General features: G+C 36.4%; 1 protein-coding gene across 1 annotated transcript in view; it reads right to left on the reverse strand.

Annotated features, from left to right (window-relative positions):
- The window catches only part of LOC123246681 (rho GTPase-activating protein 29-like), a 76,895-nt gene extending 53,732 nt beyond the window's left edge, over window positions 1-23,163 (reverse strand). The window contains exons 1-11 of the mRNA XM_044675490.1: window positions 23,091-23,163; window positions 15,175-15,318; window positions 11,248-11,344; window positions 10,641-10,713; window positions 6,865-6,925; window positions 6,319-6,456; window positions 2,202-2,266; window positions 1,631-1,741; window positions 1,437-1,517; window positions 1,047-1,235; window positions 607-744 (exon numbers count right to left, since the gene is read on the reverse strand). Coding sequence (XP_044531425.1) covers window positions 607-744; window positions 1,047-1,235; window positions 1,437-1,517; window positions 1,631-1,741; window positions 2,202-2,266; window positions 6,319-6,456; window positions 6,865-6,925; window positions 10,641-10,713; window positions 11,248-11,344; window positions 15,175-15,318; window positions 23,091-23,163 — 1,170 coding nt within the window. The remainder of the gene's footprint in view (window positions 1-606; window positions 745-1,046; window positions 1,236-1,436; window positions 1,518-1,630; window positions 1,742-2,201; window positions 2,267-6,318; window positions 6,457-6,864; window positions 6,926-10,640; window positions 10,714-11,247; window positions 11,345-15,174; window positions 15,319-23,090) is intronic.
- Between the last annotated feature and the right edge of the window lie 479 nt (window positions 23,164-23,642).

The following is a 23,642-nucleotide window of genomic DNA, read 5'->3' on the forward strand; positions in this document are numbered from 1 at the left end:
GGGGAGGGGGGAACAGAGAGAGAGGGAGGTATAAGACAACTGAAAAACAGTGTCTGGGGGGGGGGGAGGGGGCACAGTATGGCACGGCAAGTTAAATAAGGATTTCAAAAGTCAAACAAGACAATTTCTATTTGTTCCTGGACATTACAGAAAGTCAACCCACTGGAGTTTACTGAGTATGGGGGTGACAAGGATTCAGGAGAATAGTGAGAATGCAGTGAAAACAACTTTTCTAATTCTAAGAAATACAAGCAAATTTGTATTTTTAAATGTCAATGTTCAACAGAATAACTTCATAAGATAGTTTGAGACATCAATGAAGAAGATAACTTACATTTCGACAGTACATTTTATAGAAAGAAAAGGAAACTCAATGTTCCTCATTAACTATATTAACCATGGCAAGGATATTTCACAACACTACGGATTATCTGTAGCAGCTTCAAAAACTAAACATAATGGTACCATAGATCAAATTTTCCTGCTAGTCATCATAACATTCCTTTAGCTATACAAAAATCTGACAACTCTTTCCCCCCTCTCTCTACACAGTTCCAAAAAAAGATTTAATAAAATTAAAGTCTTTTGTTCCCTTAAATTACTTACAGCTTTAAGAGTTAAGTCACACTGGAAAAGAAGTTCACGAAGTTGTGTTAAAATTTCACTTTTAGTATTTTCTAAATCGTTTCGCTTTTCTTCCATATCTGTCATCATAACTTTGTAGTGTTCATTTGCTTCTTCTACCTGCAAAGAATCAGAATATTCAAGAATATCAAGGTTAAGAATGGGCAATAGCATTCCAAATCCCTTCCCAAGGCCTCGATACTTCTAACTATGGCATAATTGTTTAGTTTTTCAAGTGCGGAGCAGCCGTTCTTGATTTCGACTGTCACCATCTTCAGAACTGAACATTTAGAAAGCATATGGAAATTGACCAACAGGTGAACTGTGAGAATTCTCTTATTTTGTCACCCACCTCCTAGCCCTCTCCCACCGCTAGCAAAACAAAATGAAAGGAGAGGAAACCAAGAAGGAAGAAGCCTCACTTTCTGCAGAGCCTCTTCTTCCAGCTTTCGCTTTTTCTCTAGCTGTTTGCTGGTCTCTCTCCCAAGACCTGCACTCGAGCTCAGACATTCCTCTTCAGCACACATGGTGGAAGACTTGGCTTTTTCATATTCATTTTGCTGTTGTATACACAAGAGTTTTGCCTTTTTGAGAGATGCCTCTGTCTCTTGCTATGGAGGGAAAAAAGAAGACATTGAAACCCTGCATCAGTCATTCTTTCCACACAGCAGGTAACTTAGCGACTAGAAAGCATTACAAGTACTGCATAAGGAGAGAGACTTCAGTACTTGGCAGGTGTTTCCAGATGTGAGGCAGGGCAGGAACAGTGTAAGAAAGAGGGATTGGTTGTCAGATTTTATTGTCATACAAACCATTTTCTTCTGTTCTCGTAGCCATATGTCTTTCATTTCTTTCCTCTGTTTATCCAATTCACTTTTTCTCCCAACGAGAGGCTATCAAAAATAAAAATTGCTAGGTTTGTGTTTGTTCTTACAAACTGTTATGTACAAGTCAGTAATTTCTGAATTTAAAGCAATAGAAACTACAAATGCATTTAACTTTTTACCTGAACAAATTTGTTGGCTTGAAGAGCTGCTGCTGTTTTTTGTGAAAGCTGACTGCTCTCAATATCGTTATCAAAAGCATTCATGAATAAAGTCTGGAATGGCATAAACTCCTAAGGTTTGAGAGAGGAAAGTAGAAATGTGGTGAGTCTAGCTCCCATGGGGCATCATGAGGAAAGGGCTCTGGGAGCTGGAGTGGGCCAGGAGAACTGCTGGCCAACAAGACAATGAATTCCATGGAGTTAAGACAACTTCTCTAAGCATCATTCCTGCTACATTTTCTGATGATTGAAATCAGAGTTCATCATGATTATGGCAATGATCCTTAAGAAAAATTAATTGTAAAACTACGGATCAAAATTTGTTTTGCCAGAAAATATGTAAATATAGTTTAATGTCAAAACTGTTGGAAAGAATATCCCATTTAAATCAAAAGTACACCAAAACAATATTGTCTTTGCCAATAAAGTTACTCCTTCATTAACAATATTAAGTTTCACCATCAAATACTCAATTCAGTCCACTTAAGCAACAAACTTTTAGGAAAACCTCAGAAGCTCAAGATGTATTTACCTGTACTCTGATAATAACTTTAGTTGTCTCTGCCATCTTTGCAATGTTTCTAGCATATTCCAGGTCTAGAAAGGGAAAGGTTCTAATTAATTGTTATCTTTAAAACAAAAATCAAGATATTAACTATATCTTAAGAAAAAAAAAACCATATGGGTCACGTGACCAACAAGATGCTAAATGAGACATTTTCTTTGATTTTTAGGACCTCTCAAACTTCTCCAAAATAGGAATTGTGCCCAAGAGATAAAGCAGTTTTAGCCATCTCCAGTCTGGAACATCAAGAATCCAAATAAGGTTTATTGTTCATTTAATGAACCAACACTTTCTCCCACTATCCACCCAACTCTGAAATTAAGGCCCCAGAAGGCTATCCATGGGCTAGCAACAGAATCCAGCATTCTGACCAATGCCACAGAATAAATAGCAAAAGACAGAAAGTAACTCGGGCAAGAGAGCAGCTGTACAGTCATAGACCTCAATCAGAGAACTGGGAAGCTGGGGCACAATACCCGGATGGCTATGAGGTATCATTCCACTAAGCCTGAGCAAAGGGCCCAACAAATAGCTGAGATCAGTTCAATTCCCCCAGAAGTCACCTGAGGCAGAGACTGAAGCCAAAAAACCATGAATTGCCGAGCATGGGGAGACACTGATACAGCTCTGAGTACGTGTAGCTTCTAGGGAAACCCTACTCAAAGGGGAAGAGTGTAAGAAGGTGAACTCAGTTAAAGACTTTGATCATAGGAGGATATTAATAACGAATGGAATCTAGCCTCCAAACCAGCTAAGAGTGGGGGCATTTATGAATAAATGCTTTAAGCAAAGGGAAATGGATCAACACTTGATGAGGCAGTGGACCTCTGCATTCTCAACAGTATATAAAACCACACAAGTATGCTTTTGAATAGTTTTTAAAAAGAAATGACAATCATAGAAGCAGAATGAATTGCTGCAGACTAGGAAAACCTTACACACAGAGTGGCGGGATTACCAAAGAAAAAAATGGAACAATAACCAACTATAAATATAAATACTGATGAGTGAAGGCCAATTTGAAAGAAGAGAAGCAAAGAGTAATAACGTTAAAAGAAAACATGGTATCTAAGTAAGAAAAAACATTGGTCTCAAAGAGAGGATGACTAAAGGAAAAATTATAGACCTCCCAGAATGACACAATAAGGAAACTAGAATACCATAATGCAAGAAATAACCTAAGTCAAGTGACCAGGAAATCTGAAGTTAGAAAACAAACTATCAAGTGAAAGGAATTCACCGATCCGTTCCAGAAGAAAAAAAGAATATCTATACTATAAACTACAAAAAATAAGCGTTACTAAATTTAACAACTTCATTGAGAAACAACAAATCCTTCAAGTAATGAGAGAAAGAAAATACCTTCAAAAATAAAAGAAGGAGGGGGGCAGCTGGGTAGGTCAGTGGATTGAGAGCCGGGTCTAGAGACAGGAGGTCCGAGGTTCAAATCTGGTCTCAGACACTTCCCAACTGTATGACCCTGGGCAAGTCACTTGACCCCCATTGCCCACCCTTACCACTCTTCCACCTATGAGCCAATACACAGAAGTTAAGGGTTTAAAAAAAAAATTTTTTTTTAAAGTATAAAAGAAGGAAATCCAAATAACACAAGACTACTCTGCTCCTACCAGAAACTAAAGGGTTGAGTAGGATAGCTTTCTAAAGAACAAAGGAGCCCAAAATGCAATAAAAGGTGTCTGGTTACCATGTAAACCTGAACATGACATTAATGAAAAAAGGTGGGTGCCAAATGAAAGAGGTTTTAAAAACATCCCTAGAAAGAAAATTAGAACTGAAGAAATTATTGGGTTTTCAAACACCTCAAATGAAATACAAAAATAATAATAATAAAGTAACCAAATAAAAGCAACCAAAAATAGCAATAAAAATAAAGAGCAAAGAAATAATTAAGAAATTTCTTTCTAAATGTACACAAGGAGATAAGGATGAAAGCAGAGTCAAACAGAAATGATGATCAACCAACAGGTCTAAAACATCATGTACAACCTCATAACACCAACACCCTACCTACAGGTAAATCAATGTTGGGAGGGTTTTGGTTTTGGTTTTGGTTTTTTTTGGTGGGACTAAAGGGAGAGAAGGGAGAGAAGAAACAGAGGATTAAATATCCTAATCAAGGCAATGGTTAATAATGACAGGAAACTGGGGGTAGCTGGGTGGCTCAATGGATTGAGAGGTAGGCCTATAGACAGGAGGTCCTAAGTTCAAATCTGGTCTCATATACTTCCTAGATATGTGACCCTGGGCAAGTCACTTGACCCCCATTGCCTAACCCTTACCATTCTTCTGCCTTGGAACCAATACAGAGTATTGATTCTAAGATGGAAGGTAAGGGTTTAAAAAAAAAAAATAATGGCAGGAAACTTAACTCTTTTTTTTTTTTAAACCCTTAACTTCTGTGTATTGGCTCCTAGATGGAAGTGGTAAGGGTGGGCAATGGAGGTCAAGTGACTTGCCCAGAGTCACACAGCTAGGAAGTGTCTGAGGCCGGATTTGAATCCAGGACCTCCCATCTCTAGGCCTAACTCTCAATCCACTGAGCTACCCAGCTGCCCCTGGAAACTAACTTTTGATTTGTCTCAGGGAAGTCAAGAACCTAAAGGAGAAAGGATGAAGAGTAAAGGATTGAAAACAGGTAAAAGGGGGAATCTTATTTCATCAGTGGGAGAACTACTAATGAATGCTCCCATGGGAGAGGACTGAGTCTATAAATGAGAACTGAGAATCTTACAATGGATCTTACAATCTGCAGAGATTTAGTACTTAAAGAGGTCATTCATTATGCCTCAAGGGAAAGGGAATCAGAATTCCTCAGAGCAACTGACAGCCAGAAGAGAGTGAAGGCTTGGACCCAGGGAGAAGAGTTCAAGGGAAATGAGGGAAATGGCCCTTGAAAGGTCAAAGATTAACAATAAACTGAAAAATTAGAGAGACAGGAAAATTTGTATACTGGGGCAATATTTTTACCACCCAATGAAATTGGTATTTCTAAAAATGAAGCACAACAATAAAAGGCCAGGAAAAAACATCTATAAGACAATAACACAGAAATTGTTTAGATTAAGGAACACAAAATAGGCATCTTAGAAGCTTTAATTCCATAAAGACAAAGGTTAATCAAGGAATATATATGTGCAAGGCACATGAATCAAAGAATAAAAGTCTGAAGTGGACAGAAACAGAAAATAAATAACAAAAATAATGAGGGAAATCCTTTTTTTAGAAAAAGGAACAAAAAAATGCAATTTTTTAAATGAACTAAATCAATTGAAGGGTAAGAAAAAAAGAGATTTTACATGAGTATTTAAGAGGAAACAGAAGAGAAGAAAAACATTACTAATAAGTTAAGCAATGCTCTAACACTAGGAAATGGGACAACAAATAGAGTAGAGGGGAAAGATATTTGAGACTAGAGGGAAGAGAGCCAGTAGAAATAGGGTTGCCTTAAAATTGATTAAGGCTAAAATAAAGGAGACATAGTACTACATTGACAGAGGAAGAGAGGAAAAAATCCTAATTTGTAAACAAAACAGTATCTGAAATAAATGGATAAAAATATAATTTTATTAAATTCTCACAACTTGAACATTGTAAGAAACATATTAAATTGAAATTTATTTTTGAGTAACATATTAAAATTATTGATTAACATTAAGTAACATATTAAAATGAAAAAGAATGAGAAAACAAAACCTTACAATCTGCAGCTTTGTCTGGTAGCATGATTGTGTCTTTTTTTAATGTGCTGCTTATAAGAAATACATTTAAAAAACCAAAGACACACATCTAGTAAAACTGAGGACTAGAAAAGACTTTCCTATGCATCAAATGAATCCAAAAAGCACGAGATGCAATCATGTTATCAGACAAAGCAAAACATTCAACAAAGTATATATTAAGACCACTTCCTTATTTTAACAATAGAAACACCATTATTTTTACTAGCTTCAATGAAACTACTACTAATCTAGAAATCACACTAGTGACAATTCTGTCAGACAACTCACAAATAGCTTAATTCTACAACAACAAAGCTGAAGAAATACCTGACAGGGTCACTTACCCAAGTTGATTTTCTTCTCAACCCATGTAACTACATCCTTGATATATTTTGACCATGTTTTAGCATATGACAATGCCAATTCAACCCCATCCTCATTCCTCAGAAGCATGCTATCCAAATCTTTGGGCCACAGAGGTCCTGAAAAAGAAAATATTAAATATAGAATACATTTAAGTGCTGCCAGAAAACCTGGTATTAGCTCCCTAAGCAAAAAGCATAGCCTAGATGATCTCTAATGAAACCTGGTGCTAAATACAGCTGATAGGATTTTAGGACAATTTACATGCCACAGTTTGTATCTGAATGCTATTTCTTTCTTTCCCTATTTGTTTTTTCTTTCCTCTAAAAAAATAGCCTTCAAGTCACAAAAGCTACATCAGTCCAGACCAGATTCTGTCTTGGCTTTTCCATTTCCAAATATGAGTAATATGGAAGTTGTACAGTTGGAGAATGACTTCAATGTTGGCAAGCAGACATAATTTTTAGCAAGTACTAACTGAAAAGGTCAAATGCCAAAAGTATGATATAACAAATATTCCTAAGTACCTTGAAGATCATCTCTTTCATGCAGCAATCCCAAAGATTTCTCAGAAATGTTTTCCATTGACTATAACATAAAAAAATAATAACCTATAGATTAGAGGAGGAAAATAAAAACTATATGCAAATTTATAGTCTATACATTAAAAAAATTTTTTCTCTCAAATTTGCCATTCTGATACATATCAACAAAAATCTAGTCCTACCTAATCATTCCAAGAATTTAATGTTTAATATTTTGAAAGGAAATGTTGATTTAACAGGGTCTCTTTGCAGATTTTTTTATGATAGCAGTGTTCTGGAGGTAAGAATGAACAATTTTATTTAATAAGGCTTTTACATTTATCAATTCTAAAACATTTGGTTAAAGTTAACAAAATTTATTAACCAACTATTAGATGCACAGCACATTAGGGATACAAAGAAAAAACTCAATTATCCTGACCCTCAAAGAGCTTACATGTAATAATAAAAAAATTATTAGTAAGTAAATTTAATCTCTTCATACAAGCCCCAAAACTAAAGTTACGAAACAAGAAATCATTTATAGTATCAAGAAAGATCCTCCATAGTATCCTCCATCTTTTATCATCTTTATAGGCATATACATAATATTTCCCATAAAGCTTAAAAATATTTTCAGCCAGAATTAATTTCTAACAGCACTTCATTTTTATGCTTTTATTTTATTTTATGCTTTTCCCTTAACTGAAACTTCTTTGATTAATTAGCACATAAATTAGTATCTTGGGGTTTTTCCCTAATCACTCTTAACTATCTATTATTGGCCTTCTTGATGCAATTTCTGCCAGTATAAATGGAAAAACAACAATTTTTAAAGGAAAACAAAAGTAAGAAGGAAAAAAACTTTTAAGAAAACTAACAACTAACTTAAAAAACTATTATATAAATGTTGATAGGGGAGTTGGGTGGTTTTGCAGAAAAGGGTGCTTAAAAAACTTTGGTCAAATCTAAGACTTTGATTCTCATTTTTGCAATCTCTCTGATGGACACTCCTAAGAGAATAAACTATTTTATGTCTCATTTTCTAGGTTAATCAGCAACAATTCTAAGGGAAAAGACTATGGGATTAATAAACTGCAAATTACTTGAATATCTTAAAACTGAACAGCCCTCCTACTTGTACTCTTAATCAATCTTTTCAGAAAGTACACCATAACCTTGTAGGACAGTTGTGCTGCATACAAAATGAACCAAAGCTTCTTTCACATTTTGTACATCTTCAACAAAGACTTGAAGTCATTTACTTTGTAAAAAATATTTAATAGGTTTATCTTGTAAGCAGAATAATGACAGAATAATGTGACAGAATGGGAACATAACAAAAGCTATTAAAAACTGGATCCTGGCCAAAGAATAGGCAATCAAGCAGCACTTAGTAAGCACCTACTATATGTCAGACACTGGGCTGGGTCCTGAGGATACAAAAAAATAGAATTCTTACTCCTAAGGAGCTTCCATTCAAAGGGATGAGGAGGATTCATTTACTAGGGCATGAAGAGATTCAATTATCTGCTGGGGGTCACTAAGTCAGTCTATGTCCAAGGAAGGACCAAATCTGCCCGATCTAGAAGCCAGTTCTCTATCCACCACCTTACACTATCTCTTATCAAAAACTATGTAGAGATACTGAAGCGGGTTAAAGCTCAGAAGATATTTTTTATTTAGTTTTTAAAATATCTTTCGTGTTATTTACATTATGATTGTGCTATACACACTATTATGAGGTTGATTAGACCCAATAAGAAGAGGATTCAATTCAATCAAGAGACTTTGATCTTCACTGGCACTGTCACATGTCAGTTTCAATTACCTGGGTATTATTTCACTAGTAAAAGATGGGGATAGCATGTAGCTCTGACTACCAAAAAAGGGCAGAAAAAAAGATAATGTGGAAAATATATCACTTTGAAAATCAGAAAAGGAGATCCTAACAGTGTTCTTACATCTTTTACATTTCATGTTATGAAAGTCCTTCCAATCATTTAGAATCCCTGTGATTACAAATTGACTAATTTTTATTCTCAAATAAGGCATTAAATAGGAAGACAGCTTTCATGCATAGAATCTTTCCAATTAAATTTCAGGAAAGAAAAGGAAAAAATAAACAGTAAAGTTACATAGTTCTTTTCAAATAATAAGGAAAAGGATGAAAGAAGAAATCATTCTCTCAAAAAAATGAGTAGAAGCTTTAAAAAAGGTTTCCACTATAAGATGAAAGTTACATAAAGCATCAATTTAGCACTGCTGACTTAACAGTGCATCCCTAAGCAGTGGATCCTGGGGAAATGATTTATTGCAGTGAGCACAATGCTAAAGAATGTCAGAACACCAACCTATTATTTTATCATGCTCAAACCCCATTTACATCTGTGACTCAAAGATCTCAATCACACAATCTCAGATCACTGGGAAAATTAACTCTTCACACTCAAAACCTGAAATCAAGGATCAGCCACATCTAAGAGCCACTCCACCCACCACCTGTTATTCATATGGCCTGTGAAGCAAGAATAGTATTTACATTTTTAAATATGACATTTTTTAAAAACCTAAAGCCCAATCTAAACTTATAATAACCCTGCCTTAGAATTGGTAAGGCAAAGTCATTAATTAGTGACTGTTAGTTCTCATTTCATTTTAGATCATTGTTATATAACAAATATACTCTGAAATACACAGAATTCTGTAGACCTCTCACCATAAACAAACTTTGCTAATTTAAGTTTAGTATATAGTTCCATAGTGATCAAATGAAAAATTAAAATTACCAAATTATCATTTATAAAAATGCACTCTTGCATTCAAATTAGTTAAATACACATAACATTTTATAATCTATTTCAAAAATCAAGTTGCTATTTCAAAAATATACTTATTAATTTCACTTTAAAGTTCTACACAGAAAACATTTAGCAAATATCTATATTTGCACAAGTTTCAGTTGAGAGATAATTATTCATCTATAGCAATTTTTTACAAATTGGGAAGTAGGGCCCTAAAGGCATGGTTAAAATAGAGTTCTGTGGAAGAATTACCCTTTGGGGAACTGAATAGCTTTTAAGAACTGATTGATAGGGATCAGCTAGGGTGCTCAGTGTGTTGAGAGCCAGGCTTAGAGACAGGAGGTCCTGGGTTCATATCTGACCTAAGACACTTCCTTGCTGTAATGATTTCAAGATGAAAGGTAAGGGTTTAAAAAAAAAAATAAAAGAAGAAGAAGTTGTTGATGGTGGGAGAGAAAACCTATATGGTGCATGAATAGGTTGAGGTATTCTTAGCTGTCTTTTGAATTAAACCAAAAGATCAAACTTACTATATTTAAGGAAGAGTATCAGACCTTGAAGAAACACAAAAAAAATACTCAAGGGGAATCTATATTCTATAACTCACAAAATTTCAAAGCATCGTGTGTAATATCCAAAATTATTTTTGATGGAAAGGTGATTTGGTTTGGTATGATCAAATTTGAAGTACAAAAAGACTGTTTGAAACTACTGATAATATTAAACGAGAGTCTATGAAAAGTAATAATTATGTGTCCTCATCCTAATGAAAATTAAAAATGACTAGAAAGCATAACACGAGAACCAAATATTATACATAGCTGATTTAACTTGCATAATATCTTAGAGAGTTAAGTAAAGGAGTAACATGAAAGCTGAATTATGGTAACATAGTCCAAATTAAAAAAGAAAGAAATTATTATATTAAAACGCTTGCTAAATGTAAAAGTCTATCCATGATTAAACTCAACTTACCTGACTTTCTGGGGGCAAAGAAAGTCCCAATGGTGAACCACTGTCTACATCTCCCATCAGGAAATCTGAAACACTATCATGGGAAGAAAAAGACAAAAGACAGATGTTTTGACAGAGATTATTTCATGCAACAAATTACCCCAAAGAGTTTATTTTTAAAATAAATTAATAAAATATTATTGGTGATTCCCAACCTCCACACCCTGTCCCTGTCCCCCTGAGAAAAGGGAAGCAGCATGACATGATGGAAATAACATGGGACCTGGAGTAACAGGGGTCTGAGTTCAAACCCGAGGTTCAAATTCTCATCTCTAAAACAACAGGATTGAACTAACTGATCTCTAAAGTCCTTCACAATACCAAATCCCATAAAATTGTCCAACAACACACAAAGCCACAGAGTGTATATACTAGAACTTGTGAGAACATATTTATTTCTAATCAGCTACCTTCCTAGCAGTTTTCAGCCTGATAATGAAGTAGTACTGGAGAGAGGGGTACAAAATCTGTTATATTATTTAATCCTTAGTTTTGAAGGCACCAAAATAAGCAATACTCTTACTCTAACCTAGGCCTAAATCCCCTTAAATGATAACCTTTTACTTACACATTACCAAAGGTGAATGCCAGTGTTTCAATAGATGAAAATATTTCAGTGCAAAGATGTCTCTTATCTTCTTCATTAATGTCTTTGGCATTCACAGCTGTTGAGGATATATTACAGTAAAAATGAGATGATTTTTGTGAGTCACACATACAGAAAGAACTTATTTACTTTTTGACTTGACAGTGAAGGACTTCATGAGACACTGTGACATGCAACTATAAGATGACCTTGGAAAGCAAAATGACTTTCACTTCTTCATTAAGGAAATAATTATGCTCAAGAATTAGCCCACAGGGGGCAGCTGGGAAGCTCAGTGGATTGAGAACCAGGCCTAGAGATGGGAGGTCCTAGGTTCAAATCTGGCCTCAGACACTTCCCAGCTGTGTGACCCTGGGCAAGTCACTTGACCCCCATTGCCTACCCTTACCACTCTTCTGCCTTGGAGCCAATACACAGTATTGACTCCAAGATGGAAAGTAAGAGTTTAAAAAAAAAGTTTTTTTAAAAAGAATTAACCCACAGAAAAATCAGAGGCATTTTTGTGGAGTACACTGAGCCATTGACCAATAGCACTTCTGGATAATTCTTCCTTGTGAGAAAAATATAATCCTAGAAACACAAAAGAGGTCACTCTAGAATTCTACTATTGATATAGGAACTACTTTATCCTATTTCTTTTTATTGACTGCTTTCTTCAAGAATGTTTTTCAAATAACCAGACTATACTATGGAGTGTGAAATGCCATGGGAAAAAAGCTTTTGTATCTGGTTCTCATTAATGAAGGTCTACATCATATAAAATATGCTGAAGTCCTACATGTGTGTGCATATACACACTTACACATGTATGTAAAAGTTCAGGCTTTTTCAACTATCTTATTTATTTGTTGAAAAATATTTATGCACATGTTAGTGCACACACATTAAACATAGAAACATATTATATGTAAAAATACACAGTTTAGTATTTAACAAAATTTTTATTACATCAACATCACAATAGTGATGTAACATTGTGTCAAATGTGGAATATGCCTAAAAATAACTGCTTTAAAAATATAAACAATCTATGCAATCATGTATGAACCGAAGAATTCATTCACAAATGTGAAAGTTCATAAATTTTAATTCTCTTAAAATCATATTTTACCTTCTTAATTTACCAGGTATTAAGAGTGATTAAACCAGAGGCAAAGGAATAGAAATCTGACAATTCATAATGTATTGCTAGTATAATTTGCTATAAAATAGATCAAATATCCATTAGCCAAATATCTCTGTAAATGTAATAAATTGTGAAATCCTAAACTAATGACAAGAAGCTCATGGAAAAAAACACAGCCACTCCCCAAAGATGATGGTGTGCTCAGAAACTGCCTTCTAATTCCAAAGTGACTGTGACTTTGTTCAGCCTTTAAATGCTTGAAAAGGCTAGAGAAATCTTCCCCTTTCCAGTCCATCCAGTGAGGCTAAAAGAACAGCAATAAAGACCCCAACAAGGCAGAGACAGCCAGAGAGGGAAATAAGAAATGTAAAAGGTGCTTATAGCCAAAGATACAGGAACTATCTACAAAGCACCCTGGGAGAGGCTGCTTTCTTCATGTCTGCTTCTGGAATGTGGGCATCCACTCTAAACATGCACACTCTTTCCTCAGGACATCCTGATTACACACAACAGCTACTAACAATGAACCGTAGTTTCTATACTTGCAACCATGGAAATTTTGCTATCTATAGCCACAAATTACCTTATCAAAATGGAGTTCAATGGCATTTATAAACAACCTACTGAAAACAAAAATAGTTGTGTGGTAAAAATGTTAAATTTGTTATTTTTTCCTATTTCAAACCAGCTTTAGTTTTTCAATGTTCCAGACCAAGAAATCTGATAACTGTTATGCATACGATACAAACATGTTTAATGTTCAGAGGGCAAAAGGCAAATTCACTAATTGCCGATCTCTATTTCTACTCATCAGGATAAGACTTGAAAGGAGTTTGTGCTTTTTGTTCGGTGGCCGGCCCTTAACCTGACCAACACAGTTCCTTTGTACTGATTTTCCAGACATTATCTCTACCTCCACGTTACCTCCCCAGACAGAAGCAATGAGGGACAATTTCACTTTTGTCTTCGTACCCCGAGTGTCTAGCACAATGTCTTAACTCGGTCAATACTTCTGTTTGTGGAGAATTCATTTCAGTCTAATTCCAGCCAATGAATGCTTCACAATCAAACAAGCATTTCTAAAGTGAGAGAAATAAGAGAGAATTCTGAAGACTGCAAATGTGCTGATTATTCCTCTCGGCCACGGGTATTCCTGTATAGGCTTCATACAGAGCCATGAAAGCTCCTAAAAAGAACTACTTAAATTGCTGACGAACCAGGAAGTCACAAACAATGAGGTTAAACTACTCATCCTATAGGTTCTATTTGCAGGCAAATCTATAACACAAAGCAGGAGAGCACAAAGCTGGCATGACCGATGCCCCAGGAATGCTCTTCTAAGCCACGTGGGGGAATCTCAGGAAAAGCTGAATGTTCCTTGAACGTGGAACAAGCACCGAAGGAGAATTCACCCACGGCACAGAGGTTGAAGATTTCTGCATCCCCAGTGAGGCCCGTGTTTCTCCTTGTTCTCTCACTCCTATTGGGGGCCTCTCTCCCTCTGTCGAGTCCTCCTAGGCCACAGAACACTCCCAAAGTTCTGCACTAACCAGATAACTCCCTCCTTACTCAAAAAGGCTTGAAAAAGCTTCCCCACTACCCACCCCAGGCCAAACTTTTCAGCATGATATTCAAGGCCTTAAGAATCTGAACCAACCCTTCCAGACTCCTCTCTCATCCTCCCAGGCATGGAAAAGTTATTCAAAACTAGGTTTCTTTCATTATACTTTAGGACTCATCTCCTGCCCCACACCCTACCTCCCTTTTTCTATCAGACTTAAGGATCCAATGCCTGAGCTGATACATATTGCTACATAATGTGGCTCCTGCTTCATTAATAACATCTCAGATGTGTAATCACTTTAAGAATGGCCAAGGATTTGATGCATTATCACCAAAACAGCATCTTTTCCAATCAAAAATTCTGTCTGGACAAAAATAAAATTGTATGCAAATTTAAAATGCTTAATGTATTCCTGCCTCAAATCTTTCACCAATCCAATTCATCCTAAATACTGTAGATCAATTTCTTTTTTTTTTCTGGGTTATACATATATTGTCATGCAAAACAAACTTCCATATCAATTGTTAGGGAATACTCATATAAGAACAAAACTCCCAAACAAAACCATAAACAAACTGAAAAATCATAAGCATCCAACTTCAAAAGTTCTTTCTCTGGAGGTAGAAGGCATTAAAGGCCATTTTTCTTAAGTGTAGAACAGAACCATGTGGCCCCCCAACTTCCAGGCTTCCTTTTGCCCCTAGGATCAAGGACTGATGCCTCCCTTGCATTCTGGGGTGCACCTACAGCCAATGTCCTTCAAGCCCACAAGGCTGCAATGAGCTCTCAAGAGGCTGTTCAAGGCTCATCTTCTGCAGGAAGCTTTTCCTGATGCCATCCAACTGCCAGAGCCCTCCCTTCCCAACTACTTTGGGGACTTTGTATTTATTCCCTTTCTATTGAGGCTACAAGTGTTCTTGGGGCATTTGCTACTAGAATGTCAGCTCCTGGCAAGTTCAGACTTTTAGTTTTGGGGTCTGTCTGCCCAGTGGCACTCCCGCAAAGGCCTTCATTTACTTCATCTGAGGGAGACACTTTGAGTATTTAAGAATAGATGCTACAGAATGTTCTTCAGACACTTAATATTCCTGGCACTTATCTCATATGGTATGTAGACTTTGGAGAAGAATACAACTTATTATGAAGCAAAAAAGAAAAGTGTCATTTCAGGTTTTCCCAGACACAGCCAGTCTCTTACCATTCACTTTGGCCACAACTACTCCTGCGGCAGTAAGAATGTCATCTGAATTGAAGGTTCGGTGTTTGTTTACAAAGGCTTTAAGAACCTGCAGCAGCTCTCCCACACGTTCCTGAGCTACATTATGCAGACAATCTTGACTTTCTGAAAAGGAAACATATTTGCTATGATATCAAGAAAAAAGAACTGAGTAAAAACATCATACTTTTTTGTAAAGTTTACATTGCACATATTAAAATGAGGAAAGCTATTTGGAGGCATGTTAAAGGTGAAACTTCAGTCTATTGAAAAAGCAAGTCCATTTTAATTTACCTATTACTGCAATTCAGTATAATGTGTCCCATACTAAAATCCAACTCCAATGCCTCATTGTGGCACTACATAAGGGTGTCCAAAGCCTGAGGGTCATTTTAACGGGGGATACACTTCTTCAATGATACATTTTAGAATTTTGCATGAGATCCGTGTTAAATTCATTAGAATTTCTAAAGTCCATCTCCCTCCCTTCCCCTTTGATAATTAGGACATTTGCTTAATTCTAGTCTTCTGGTATCTCTCCCAATGTCCATAATTCTTGAATGTTAACAGTGACCTGACAGACACATACACCCATTTTGACCTACAAAAAAAACTAATCCCTGAACTCAAAAGAGCTACGACTAAGGAGGAACAACACACATACACACACACAACCATGCACACACACACACAGTAGAACATAAAAATTCACAAAGACACAAACTGATCAGAGCTGAAATTCCTCACTGCTTAGAGGTTTCAGCTTACTCATTTCTATGCTTTTCCATTTTCCCCTCACAGAAGTCATTTTTAGTGTATTATATAAATAGAATGTTTTAATATACATTTTCTCAGCATGTGTAAAAGACTATAATAAAATGAAATACAATGCAGAGAGGGAAAATTCTACCTCTAAATAGTTGAACAAAGAGCAGTAAATAAATGTAATAAAATGTTAGGCTTACAAGAAATGAAAAACAATTTCAGAGAAACCTAGGAAGACTTATATGACCCAATACAGAGTAAAATGAGCAGAAGCAAGAGAATAATTTATACAATAATTATATTGCAAAAAAAGGAAACCATTTTAAAAGATTCAAAAACTCTGATCAATGAAGTGGCCAACTTTAATCGGAAAGGACTGATGTTGGACACAATTTACCTGCTGACAAAGACAACGGATTCAAGATGCAGGATGAGACATAAAATTTGAGACAATGATCAATGTGGAAATTTGTTCTTTTCTGAGGAATTATGCATATTTTTTCAAAATGCTCATTATTCATTCTTAGTCCTCCCCACTCTCATAATTTGGAGGTCAGCAGGGATAAGAAGGTAACTCTTCCAAAAGAAAAGGTCACAAGTATTTTTTTAAATACAGAAAAGACCACAGTAGTACTCTTTTTTCTTCCAGAAATATTTCACTAATTACATATAAAAAGAATTTTTTAACATTTCTTGTCTATGAATTTTTAATCCAAAATTTCATTCCCTTTCTCTTCTCCCCTCACGTCAAAAAGATAAGTACGGATATATCATGCAATACATATTTCCATATTTGTTATGTTGCAAAAGGCATATTGCACAGGCAAGAAAAAAATTATGAAGGAAAAAGTGAAAAACAGAACGCTTTCATCTGCATTCAGACCCTCTCAGCTCCTCTTTGGCAGTAAATAGCATTTTTCATCATGACTCAAGGTAGTACTCTTGAGAGTAACAGGAAGGTTAGGGGCAGATACATGGTTCAGTGGTTAGAGAAGCAAGCCTAGAGATATAAGGTCTTGGGTTCAAAATTGGACCTCAGATATTTCCTAGTTACATAACCATGGACAACTCATTTAACCCCAATGACCAAGTCCCTACCACTCTTCTGCCCTAGAACCAATATTTAGTAACGGTGATAAGACAGAAGAGAGTTGGGAAAAAAAAAAAGGAAAAGAAAAGTTAAAAAGAAGGGAGAGCCTATGAAGGGAAAGATAATGAGATCTGTTTTGGGCATGTGAAGTTAGAGAAATCTAAAGAGCAATTGGGGATGTCAGATTTGAGCTCAGATGAGTCAGTCAATTAGTCAACTGTCATGTATTAATACTAGTTAAATGCTATAAAGGGCCTACTCTATGCCAGGCATAGTGCCAAGTACTGTAAATAAAAAGAAAGACAAAAAACACTGCCAACTTCCAAGGAGCTCAGTCTGATAGAGAAGCCAGTGTGAAACTATGGATGAAGATATCTACACATCTGTGGGACAGCGAGGCACTAAGATGAAGGTGGACCAAAAAACCCAACTTAGTTTGAGGATTGATGGAAGGCAGGAAGTTAAGGCTGGAGATAAGGAAGGAGGCTCCTCAGTTGCAGGCATGAGGGACCAACCAGGAAAATTCTGAATCAAGAAAGAGGAGTGTTAAGAGTTGAAAAAGGGCAAGAAGGATAGATTCAATTCATTAAAGAGAAATAAAGAGCTTTACAAGTCAAAGAGAAGATTTTTGAGTTGCTCCTGAAGATAATAGGGAGCCAAGGGGGTGGAAAGAATAGGGTTATCCCAGGATCTTGCTCTTCTCTCTGGGAATCATTTGTATAGAGATCATCATTGAACCCTTTGGAGTAACTGATATCACCAAGAGGAGAAGAGATGACATTGAAAACACAGCTTTAATCAAGATGGGAAAAGCAACAGTGGTCTGCTTGCTCTACTCAGGAAAGAGTGGAAAACATCACTATCCTACCAGTTTTGTTTACCATCACATTGGTCATCAACCTTCATAACACATAACACATTTTCTTATCTATGATGAAGTTCTCTAAAGATTTCCTGGGTTAAACTTCATCATATCTATTTAACATATGGCTCCAGATACACAAACATGCTTCTCTGCTATCACCCTGACTTGATATTATTTACCTACACTCCTCTTCAGCTCTCTGCTCTGGGAACAATAATGAACAATAAACATTTCTAACAATGCTTCTGAAGAGGCCATGTGACTCTCCTGTCCTAGGGATTAATTTATCAGTCCTGTGACTCCCCAGATCTAATTGTCCTGCCTTGGTCACACACCGTCCCTGCCCCTCTCCCCCAATGTATTATCTCCCCCCCATTAAACTATAAGATTCTGGAACTCTCTTTTGTATTTGTATCCCATTGCTTAGCATACTGCCTGGAACATAAAATTGTTTTTTATTCATTTACTTATCACAGTTAAATAAGAAAGGAAGTAATCTGCTGAAAGGGACATGTGAAGTTCCCAAGGTCAAGAAATGAAACTTTGAACAGATATCCTTGGACAGAGATGCCAATACATGGCCAGGAGCCAGGAGGTCTGCAAAACTTAAGGGTGGAAAGGAAGGACACACCAAATTAAAGTGTAATTAGAGAATGTTTAAAAAAAGAAATAAAAATATAATAAGACATATAAAATGTTGAGTTCTGATTTTCTAAGAAATTAAGTGGCTCATAAGGATGGCCTATTTAACTTTACTACTGTAGGGAGGGCCAAGGAGAGTCAAGGAGAAAAGGAAGGATGGTCATACAGTTGAAAGGGCCCCAGTTGTGAGTGAAGTATTGACTCTGATACATGATTATATAAAAGAAAAGGTAAACAAATAAGTAATGACTATATGTAGCCACTTGGAGATTCAAATACAAGCAAGTAAGCTGCTCCCTGCCCTCAAGAAGCTCACATTCTAATGGGAAAGAGAAACTAGAAAGGAAGGAGAAAAGTGAATAGTGACATGGAACTGAATTGGAGTTCTAGGCAATAGAAGACAGATCTCATCTATTATTGGAGCCCACAGAGGGCAAACCATGTGATCCTGGGCAAGTCAGTTACCTTGTCAGTGCCCCAATAAGACTATAATCAGACAATCTGCATCGCTTCCTGAGAGTCAGATGGGGCTTCCAACATCAAGAGTCCCCCAACTAAGTAAAATCAGAATCAACTGGCATAAAGAATTCTAGGTCGTTTTAGTGGGTGCTCTGCAGTAAGAAGATCAAAAAACCCTTCATTTTAATATGGAAAAAAGTCTCAGTCATCGAGACAAAACAATTCAGTGGAAGAAGTGTGCCACACTAGGTAAGTTGAGAACTGTTGAGAATGCTGCTCTTTAATTCAGAAGGCCTGGGGCTTCCAATTCTACTCTGACTTTCATAAATAAGTGTTTTGTAAACTATACAAAATGTGCTATTATGATATACCCCTCTACTACTTTATTTAATCACTTTAAATATACATTATTGTAGTTTCTGTGTTCCTTTTGGGGGCCAGAAATAAAAAAAAGGGTATACCACTACTTTTCCCTAACTCCTTCACTTTACCAGCATAGACACTCAAATGTTGGAGTTAATATGAAAAATCTACTATAAAACCTATAGTGGCTACAGAGAGGAACAGATGCTGGAGGAGGGAGAATACTTTAAGCAGAAGAAACTAAATTCTCAGTCATTTTCCATGTAAGAGAGGCACCACTAGATATTTGACTTTATGTCTCTCATTATTCATAAAAGTTTGCACTAGAACTAAAAAACAAGACTCGGGAAAATAATTAAAGAAAATAAAGGCATGTCATAGATTTCAGGGTTGGAAATTCCCTCAGAAGCTATCGAGTCCAACAGGTAGTTGAATACGAATCACCTCTATAAAAGCAGTAAATGGTTCGAAGTGGGGGAGTTGATATTTATAACTGGAGAGAGACTACCTAGCCTGCACATACAAGTGAAACTATTCTGTGTCATCTCCAGCACACTGGCCCCTCCATCATGTCTACTCTCACTATCTTCAAGAGTTCCCTCTCTACGGGCTGCTCTCTTACTGCCCACAAACCTGATCATGGTCTCATTCATTCTCAAGAGTCTCACTTGACCGACTGTCCATCCTTTCTAATTATCATCCTAAATCTCTCCTCCTTTTTTCAGCTTATCCCTTGAGAAGACCATCTACAACACCAGGAGCCTCACTTTCTTAACTCTTGAGTCTAGCTTCCAGCTTCATCATTCAAAAGAAACTGATCTCAACAAAGTTACTAATGCTCTCTTTAAAAAATGAATATTATTTTATTTTCAAATCTGAATCCTCTCCTTCCCTCCTATAATTGAGAAGATAAGAAAAACAGAACCCATTACAAATATGTATAATAATACAAAATACATTGCTATTAGCCATATCCAAGAAAAGAAAATATACTTCACTTTGTATAGCACTCTATCTAGAAGAGGGCAGCAGGTTTCATCATTCTGTTGGTCAGAGAGCCTAAGTATTTTAAAGTTCATTTTCTTTGCAATATTGTTATTATGGTGAAATTGTTCTTCTGGTTCTATTCAGATCTTCCTAGATTCCTCTGAAACCATTCCCTTCATTTCTCACAAAGGAATAATATTCATCACCTTCATATGCCCTAACATGTGCCATTCCCGGATTGATGGGGATTCCTTTCGCTTCCAATTCTTTACCACTTTGAAAAGGTGCTATAAATGCTTTGTACATGAGTCTTTTTCTTCTTCAATCTCTCTGGAGCATTAGACCAAGTAATGGTATTGATGGGTCAAAGGGTATGTATGCATAGTTTAGTAGTTTTCATTCACAATGGGGAGTAAAAAGAGGAAGGAAAATGGGAAGGAAATAAGCATTTATACACAATACCTACTATGTGCCAGATAATGTGCTAAGCACTTTACAAATAAAGAAAAGAGGGTTTTAATGACTGAAAAATGTGAAATTTAATTTTTAAAAAAGGATTAAATTTCTAGAGGGTGATGTTATATGGAGAAATACCCCAGTGCTCAAAAGTTCTTAGCACTCAGTAACACCTTAATAAATGCCTATTTTCTTATTGATTGACATAAGTAGAACCAAGAAATTAGCATAAAGGAAACTATAACTTAAAATAAGCTGAATGCTAAGAAAGTTTAATGACGAGTAGGGAAATACAGCTCCTTTTCACTCCAGAAGTAGGAGTCTATATTTATGGAAGAATGCACATTCATGTGTTGATTAACTTTGCTGAACTAATTTTTCCCCTCTTTCTTACAAAGAAGGCTCTTAGCATAGTAGGGGGGAAAGAGGAGAAAAATATTCTTAAAGGAATGTAATAAAATCAAAGGCATCAATAAAAATTATATGTATTTAAAGAAATGAATGCTACCCCCCCCAAAAAAGGGTAGAGGTTTTGCTTTTGATTACCTATCAAGAAACTAAACAGAGAAAAAAAGATTCTAAGAAGCTCCATACACGCTAAGATGTAAGTGCTGACTAAATAATGACATATTTGGAGAAGTCTTCATTGTGCTTTTTACAAAAATTAAGTATGCTCTGAACTAGTGGACTACTCAAGTCCCTTTTGGACCTAAACTCTGTTCAATATTTCAGGGTCTTGTAGAGAAATAAATTGTTATTACAGAAAGACAACAATTCAACTTAGTTTTCAAATCAGTAGCAAACATGTGTAAATGAGTGACTTGATAAAAGGCATTTTGTTGCTTTTGCAATACTTTTACATTTAAATTCATAGATTAACTCCCACATGGAAAAAGTCTACCACAATGCTGCTTTTCATCAATATGTTGTATGCACATTCCTTCTACTTTTGTATTAGCCTTCAGATTCCAGACTCAACTAACCTAGATGTGCTCAGTCATGCATTTAAAATTTTTAGAATACATTAATCTTTTAACATACTTTAAAAATATATTCACAGATATTTTAGAGCTTCTAAATTCTATTAAACAATGTCTTATAAGAAACAAAGTACAATATTTTGGCTTGATATTTTAGAAGGGAATTAGGAATCAAGCCTTGGTTTCTTTCTATAATTTTGGATAACATTGACACATCAGGAATTAGTTATAAGATAATTATATTTATAAGATGTTCCAATATGGGACATGGAGTAATCATTCCCAATATAAATAGTTTTATAAGCAAAAAGGAGAAAGGAGAAAAGGCCTTACACAAAAATATCTTATTTTATTCAATATGACATAATTGTTAACTTTATAACTTTAAGACTCATCATTATCAATCAATTCAAAATATCATTTAAGTAATATTAAAACAGTATTCTTTTAAACCAGGTAGTATGGATAATATTTTCTTAAAATTTTTCTAGCATCACCTTGAGAGGAAAACAGAAACTGACCTTAACAGCCTTTAAAGAAGAAAGTGATTCGGTTCTGAGCTGCATTTTACTTGAACAACAAACATCTCTAACTTGCAAAAGTAAATCAGCATTTCACAATGACTAACTCTACTCAAGTTTACCTTTTGCTCAGTTCCATTTTAGGAATCCTAAAATGTTCTTAACTGGAATGAATTCTCTCCTCCACACTACTATCCTTTCCTTCCAAATCACAGCCCTGGACCTTGCAATAGCTCTGGACCCTGCAGCACCCTCTTTTTTAGGTCCACACATCATAAATTCCAACATCATTTTCTATTCCTTCTGCACAGAATCACAGTGCCAGAGCTGGAAGGGACCTCAAAGGTCATTGTTTCAGCCCCTCATTTTACAGATGAGGACACTAAGCCTCAGAAAGGTTAAGAAACTTGTCCCAGGACACAAGGCATGATTCTAATTCAGGTCCTCAGACTCCAAATTCTGCCCAACACTGCTGTTCCTCTCCTCCTTTACCCTTCTGATTTGTACACAGGGGCTGCTCCCACAAGCATACCCTATCTCATGTGAATGTTCAAGCTCACCCCAACCATGGACTCCTTCCTTGCTGCCAACATACAAGCAATTATCTTCTCCAAGTGAAAAAAGCAAACCCTTGGACCCTACCATTCCCTCATGCAGCCACCTATGGCCCTCTTCCTTTTCACTGCCAAACTCTCAGAAGAACTTGTCTACACTTACCGCCTCTCCACTCCTTCACCTCTCAAGCCACTGAGTTGGAATTCCAGTCTCACCCCTCAAATGGCCTTTTCTCAGTTCATATCCTTCTTGACCTCTTCGAAGCATGGCACCATTGTTGGCCGCCATGTTCTCCTAAATACTTTCTCCTCTTGGGCTTTTTGTGAGTTTCTTTGGTCCTCTTCCTGCCTGTTCCTTCCCAATCTGTTTTGCTGGATGATTATCCATATCATGCCTGGGAACTGTGGGCATTCCCTAACGCTCTTCCTGGGGCCTCTTCCCACTCTCTCCTTTCTAGGCAGTTCTGGTGCCACTCTTGACTCTTCACTTTCATTCACCTCCAAAGAACCACAATCAGTTGTTCAATTTTGTCCTTTCTACCCAGCATGTCTCCCCTTGCTCCACTGCCACAGCCAGCTTCTTCTCTCAAGCCCTCATCCTCCCTCTGGGATTATTACAGTAGCTACCAGCCACCCTCCAAAGTTGGTCTTTCTGCCCCAAATCTCTTCCCTCTCTAAGCCATCCTAGGACCTAGCCACCAAAGTACTTTCCCTCAAGTGTAGGTCTAGACATGGCTCTACCCTGATGTGTGTGAAGTTTTGATCAGT

Source organism: Gracilinanus agilis, chromosome 4, assembly GCF_016433145.1.
Source record: "Gracilinanus agilis isolate LMUSP501 chromosome 4, AgileGrace, whole genome shotgun sequence".
Taxonomy (NCBI): domain Eukaryota; kingdom Metazoa; phylum Chordata; class Mammalia; order Didelphimorphia; family Didelphidae; genus Gracilinanus; species Gracilinanus agilis.